The sequence below is a fragment of the Erigeron canadensis genome, chromosome 9 (genome assembly GCF_010389155.1).
Source record: "Erigeron canadensis isolate Cc75 chromosome 9, C_canadensis_v1, whole genome shotgun sequence".
NCBI classification, from domain to species: Eukaryota; Viridiplantae; Streptophyta; class Magnoliopsida; order Asterales; family Asteraceae; genus Erigeron; species Erigeron canadensis.
Window position 1 is genome coordinate 7,482,685 of NC_057769.1, and position 7,106 is coordinate 7,489,790.

Here is a 7,106-nt window from a genome sequence, read left to right on the forward strand (position 1 = left end):
TGTAAGATTTTAATCACCTTGTTTTTTCGTTATAATAGGCCGAAAACTATGGTGTTCTTTCCGGATAAATTTTTTTTTTTATATTGTTTTTGCCAATCAAATGTGTTTTAACGTGTGTCAACAACTTTTGTTCCGTTTAATTTCGTTTTTTACATTTATCACAACTTAACAACTTATTTAATGTTGTTATTATATATTTTAATATGACAACATATTTTAAAGATACCCAGGTATCATTCGGTTTACTTATAAAGCGTCTATCAGTTAACCCGGGTTAATTAGCTAGTTTCTTGACAATATATTTTTCATTAATCAAAATATAGATGTTTCAATATTGAATTATAATAACTAAAGCCAATTAAAAATACGTAGTTAGAACTATTTAAAGTTAAGAACCAAACCCAAAATAGGTTCTATACAATTCTTTTTAAACACATATACCGTATATAGATTTTCAGTATTCAGATTATCTCAAATATGCAAGTCTTTTTACTCATATTTACATAATCAAATCGGGATATCTTAAAGCTTTTATCTGACCACCTTTAAGATTATACCTTACGTAATTCAAACCTCAGACTTCTTATAAAAATTCGACGAGGAATTAGTTTTTGTTCATCCTTTAGAATACTCATATCATGATTGATAAAAAATAAAAAATCAAAAGGTCAGATCTACTTATACAATATACAAAAGATCAAGGACAAAAAATGAAAATACTTTTCAAAAATTCCAACACATATTTCCCGGCCCCTTTCTATAAATTGAACCTGGACTCTTTACACCTTCTTGTTCATTCATAACCACCTTTCATTATACACCGCCGTCACTCACCGGAAAATTAAATTTTCCGGTTAATTAATTCCGGCAACTAATTATTTAATCTATTTTAACACAATGAGCTGCGCACATGTAGACACATTGATGTCGGATTTCTTAAAAAAGTCCGGCGGCGTTGCGGTAATTGACGGCGGACTAGCGACGGAGCTTGAACGGTACGGCGCTGATCTTAATGATCCGTTATGGAGTGCTAAATGTCTTGTAAACTCTACTCACCTTATTCGTCAGGTATATATATATAAACATACACACATATATATATGTATGTATATATTTATTTACATTTTAACCTTATTATTATTATCATTTTTATTGTTATATACAATTATATATAATGATGCTGAGAAAGTGAGAGGATTATGAATAGTTACGGACTTATGGATGCAGATTAACGGAACAACTGATTTTAGACGGTTAATTAGTTGATAATTTTGTATTAGTAGTTAAACTTTGAAGACCTCTGGTTACGCTATTTGCACGCCTCAATGGTGGCCTTTTGGATAATATAGAAAGATATTTTATTCATAGATATCATGATTTGGTTTTTGTAGAAATATAACTATAATATTTTACTAAAGAATTCTAAGTTTTGTGTTAAGTCGATTGGTGATTTCGTTTAAGTTTTGATAAAAAGAAGATATAAGCACGGCGACCCCATAATTTTCATTATGATAAAAGATACAATTATCAACGTGCAAAGTCTATTTTATGTATTCAATTGTTATTGCAGACGGTGACAAATTGTATGGATATAACACATAAAAACATAAAAGTTATTAGTTATATAGATGTCACATTAGTAAAATACTTACAATAGTAATATTTGAAAGCTCGGTACACAAAATAGAAGGTTTTTTAAGTGGGATATATATGATAAGCTTTGGAATAAAGTTGACCTCATATTCAAATACTTAACTTTCTTTTAATATGTGTACCATCTAGTCTAGTGTTCTATCACTATAAGTGTTATCAAAAGGACAATCTCATGTTGCATACTTAAATGTAGAAAATGTAGTTTCAATAGAGAAATATTTGAAAGTTTGTTAAAAGATTGTCCTGTCCTTGGCGTGTCGTACATCGTACTCATTTGTTTGGTAGTGTAGGTACACCTTGATTATCTTGAAGCTGGTGCAGATATAATCATCACAGCATCTTATCAGGTGATAGATCACTCCTTCATGTAAATGCATATTTCTTTTTTTCTCCAATTTTCAATTTTTTCTTGTATTGGACAGGCAACTATTCAAGGGTTTGAGGCTAAAGGCTATTCTTCAAAAGATGGCGAGATTATGCTTAGAAGAAGTGTGGAAATAGCCTGTGAAGCTAGGGATGTATATTATCAGAGATGTCGTGAATCTTCCAGTGAATATACCGGTGATGGTAGAATTTTCAAGCATCGTCCTATTTTAGTGGCCGCATCTGTAGGTAGTTATGGAGCGTATCTGGCTGATGGGTCTGAGTACAGGTAACCTGAAATAGTTTGTATCTAGCTTGCATTAGATTGTCATCAGTGCATTTCCAATACACATGGAATATTGTTCTGAATTGCATCTTGTTTTTTATTCTGCCCTGTTATAGTGGGGACTATGGTGAGGCGATGGATTTGGAATTCTTGAAGGATTTTCACCGAAAAAGAGTTCAAGTTTTAGCTGGATCTGGGGCTGATCTGATTGCATTTGAAACAGTGCCAAATAAGCTAGAAACACGGGTATTTATTCTTCTGTATGTTGAAAAACTTCAAGCAAATTTACTATCTACAATGACAAAAAAAAATTCTTTAAATGGTTGTATCTTTTAGAGAAACAAAACCAACACAGGCCTTATCTGTTTAGTCATCATCCTCTTGGAGCTTAGTTCTAAGTTTAACTTGTGCTTGTATATTTAAAGCTAAACTGAGATTTATGCTAACAAGAACAACATTTGGTCCTTAACAGGCTTTTGCTGACCTTCTTGAAGAAGGCATAAATATTCCTGCATGGTTTGCCTTTAATTCTAAAGATGGTGTAAATGTGGTCAGTGGTGATTCTTTGGCCGAATGCACAACAATTGCTGATTCATGCAACAAAGTTGTTGCTGTAGGAATCAACTGCACCCCTCCTAGATTTATTGCTGGTCTGATTTCAACAATGAAAAAGGTATCACCCTTATTTCATGCTTCATTAGCTAAGGTTGTGTCGTTATAAGGCTTTGTCACTCTTCAACTCTAGTCTCTGGGCAAAAAAATGATCTCTTCTTTTTTTGGATTACAAAAGGTTTACCTCCTTGATGCCGTGGAAAACAATTAAACAAATGTAATAGGGCATCAAAGTTTACCTTGCAAAAACTCTGCTTCAGTATCTTCTAGTTTTGATTTTTAAGTGACTTTTGAAACACATGTAATACATTATACAAAATACCTAATAATCAATAGCGGCAACTCTTTCCACTTCTGTTTTTATTTTAGTATTATAAATTAGTAACCATAGTTTGTTGTCTTCCTCAGGTGACTATAAAACCAATACTTATATATCCTAATAGCGGTGAAAGTTATGATGCTCAAGTAAAGCAATGGGTGGTGAGTACTCATGGATTTTTCTTTGATTTGGTTTTACTTTATTGCCAGTTAAATACACACACACACACACACACATATATTAGGCATTCTAAGACTTCTAGATATATTTGCATGGATCTAGAAACTGTTTGTCTATATGTAAAATATAGATATAACACTCTACAGTGGAGATCAATAGAATACATTTGATTCTAGCTTAGTATTCCATGGCAGGTATAGTTATTTAGATTACAATGATGGGACAGGGTTGACACTATGATGAACCCTAGGCTTTGCAAAATGGCTAGTTGGGTAACAAGTTGACCTGGAATACTTTTGGTCAAATGTTAATAAAAAGGAGGTTTTATGTGTCAACATACCTTTCTAGTGACTTTCAATCCATCTGACCCGTTTTCGGCGTAGTTGAATGTTCAGTTTATCTGTCAACCTTTAGAGATTTAAATAATGCGATCAACACTTTTACAAATGACTATGGAGGTTTTAAGCAGCATGAATACCTTTCTAGTGAATTTTGACCCGTTTCCAGTTTATTTGATGTTTCAGTTTACTTGTTTAAACCATCGGCGATAAAATTAATACAATCAAGTCTTTTATAAGTAAGTTCAAGTGTCCCCTCTAACAAAAGATAATTGGCAGAAAAGTAACACGGAGTAACAACACCTTTATTGCCGTAAAAATAATGCGATCAAGTCTTTGCAAACTAGAAAATGTTGCAGTTTCTTTTGTCATGGAATTTTGGCAGAGTACAATTCTGTTTTTTCTAGGATATGAGTAAGTTATTGATCTCATCACTTTTATCTTAATATTATTGTTTGTTACAGCAAAATACTGGAGTTCCAGATGAAGATTTTGTTTCATATGTGAACACATGGTGCGAGATGGGCGCATCTCTTGTTGGAGGATGCTGCAGAACTACACCCGACACCATTAGAGCCATTCATCGGACACTTCCCAGCAGATCTGTTTCTACACCCCTCGTTGAAAATCTTCAAACTGATTCTGGACGTGTTATGATCAAAACCATATAGAGATTGGCTAGTATGTCCTAAGTTTTGAGCTTATTAATCATATAGTTCCATTTTAGCAATATAAACTAGTGTAAACAATGTTTACTGAATAATATCAAGGCACTAATCTACATGTTACAATGTTACTTCTGGTTTTATATGGCTCTTCTCTTATGGAGAAAAACAATTAGGCATAGAGTTATTCACTTGCTTATTATTACTTCGAAACTAGAATTAGGCATAATTACGTGATTACAATTTTTATAGGCAATATTTATGGACACATTTCAAAGTTGGATTTCTTATATAGCAACTAAATGTTTCTTCTTTGGCTAAACTACTTTATACAGTCGGGGTCTTTGTGGGACTATCTACCTCATACACCTCCTAGGCTCCTATACCCCCACTTCACACACCTGTAGGATTGGGTTCTATTGCTTTGGTCAAACCTACCCTATCTTCGTTCCAAGACCTCAAGCCAGTATTCCTAAGAACCAAGTTATTGACCTTGTAATGGCTAGACCCATTAGAAGGCTCGTTATGGTGAGGATGGCTGGCTAGCATCTCTTTTTGCACTCTAAACATGTTCTATATTAAGTCACTTGATCTTATGATATTTGTATGCATATCCTTGGACATCAATTTTTCCAAAAAATGAAAGCGAAATTTGGGAAAGAGCTTTCGGTATCATTCCATGGCCTTTTGGTCACATGGTGTGGAAATCATACCAATCTTGGTCCATGCTAGTATGCTACCATGTAGGGTTTCAAAGTGGTCACCACACCATAACCATCTTGCTGTCGACATGGTGTAGACACTTATGTGTTAGGTGTTTCTCATGCCATATATGTGTTGCATTTCCATGAGTTTTTGTTTTTATTAAATAAATACTCCATCCGTCCAAAATAAGTCTCTACTTTATAAAAACACACAAACTTTTAAAAGACTCCTAATTAATATTAACAATTTTTGTATAGTGTGGTGTTAAGATTTAAAAGTAAACAATTTATTTTTGAAAGTGGACGCTTATTTTGTAACGGATGGAAAGTAGCTTAACATAACTTTCAGTACTAATGTGACAATTATCAAGGTATTTTAGATTACGTTTTGAATTGATTATTTGATTATTACATTTGTAAAACATAAAGAATTTAAAAAGTGTTTAGATAAAAAAAAAAAGTGATCATGTAACACCCCCAACAAGGCAGAATCATGGGATATCACAAGAAAAGCACAACACGACATGGAAATTATGTAGAGGCACTCTAAATGTATAAATAGGATTTAATAATCCATACAAACATTCATGAATGCAAATGTCGGATCACATATAAGCATAACTCCTAATCGGGAAAATGAATCACGGATCCAAGAAGTCCAAGTCCAGGTCCAATTCTAGCATAGTCAAGCAAGCAATCATCCAATACGTCCTTAAGCTAACCTGTTCACCTGAAAAGTGTACTAAAACGGGTCAACATAAAGTTGGTGAGTTCGTAGGGACAAGTAATAGGAAACAAGTGAGGGGATAACAACCGTTAACGATAAACAAGGATGAATATACTTACCTCATCATCCATACGATCACAAAACGTTATGTCAACGTTACGTTACAATTAAACATTCATACACAATAAACACGTTAAACAATATCATTAACAACAACGTTATGCCACGAATGTGGACTTACTCATTATGCCATCAATATGGACTTTACGTTATGCCACTAATAGTGGACTTACTCGTTATGCCATCAACATGGACTTTACGTTATGCCACTAATAGTGGACTTACTTGTTTACGTTATGCCACAAATCGTGGACTTACTCATTACGTTATGCCACAAATAGTGGACTTACTCGTTTACTTTATGCCACTAATAGTGGACTTACTCGTTATCTCAATCACATGCATACAAATACAAATCTATAATACGTTAAGGGGGAAATATTATCATGCAAGATCCTATGTCCCGATCCTTATCAAAACATTTTCCATCAATCAACAACATAATGCACATACACTTCTTACGATTCTACTTTCAAAGAATCATTGATGCTTATATATAGGGTCACCCGCAGCCTTCCCACCACATCTTCTATTCATTGAAAGTATAATCGTCTTCCATGTATGTACAACTATCCAAGCCACAACAAGTATTCATAAACGGTAGCATAATTAACCGAGCAACATGTCAATACGTTAATCAAACAATCAATCAATCGATTAATCAAAAATTAAACAAGCACGTACGTACACATTTCAGCCCGAATCTCAATTGAGTAGGGAGGGTTTATGAAACTCACCTTGAGCGGCTACAACAAGCTAAGGTCAAACTATAAATGTCCAACAATCGCTTCGTGTGCATCACCTATCAATCACACATTTTACAATCACAAGTTAAACCCTAATCGGATCTTTAGAAGGGTAAATCAACTATGAATGACAATCGGGACTCAGTTTGGTCATGCCACGACACTCAAACGTCTTTATGGTTCAACCGAACAAGGACACTTTAACACGACATTTTTGGAAATAGATAAGGATTCAGGATATTGGGGTTATACCATTATAAAGTAGGCTCTCTCATGATTCCAACGATAGGTCATACGTCTAAAACAGACTTACGGTTTAAAAGTTATTAACGTTTGAAAACTGACGCGCGAAACAGGCAAAACTCGCGGCACGAGAAAAGGTTCTGAACAAAT

At 34.0% G+C, this 7,106-nt stretch overlaps 1 protein-coding gene across 1 annotated transcript; it reads left to right on the forward strand.

Moving 5' to 3' along the window:
- Window positions 1-805: 805 nt before the first annotated feature.
- Window positions 806-4,547, forward strand: LOC122581696 (homocysteine S-methyltransferase 2-like). Its single transcript, XM_043753950.1, has 7 exons — window positions 806-1,068; window positions 1,944-2,000; window positions 2,076-2,305; window positions 2,419-2,548; window positions 2,775-2,975; window positions 3,323-3,394; window positions 4,216-4,547. Exons 1-7 carry the CDS (start codon window positions 898-900, stop codon window positions 4,420-4,422), a joined length of 1,068 nt encoding a protein of 355 aa, XP_043609885.1. The 5' UTR covers window positions 806-897; the 3' UTR covers window positions 4,423-4,547.
- The last annotated feature ends 2,559 nt before the right edge of the window (window positions 4,548-7,106 follow it).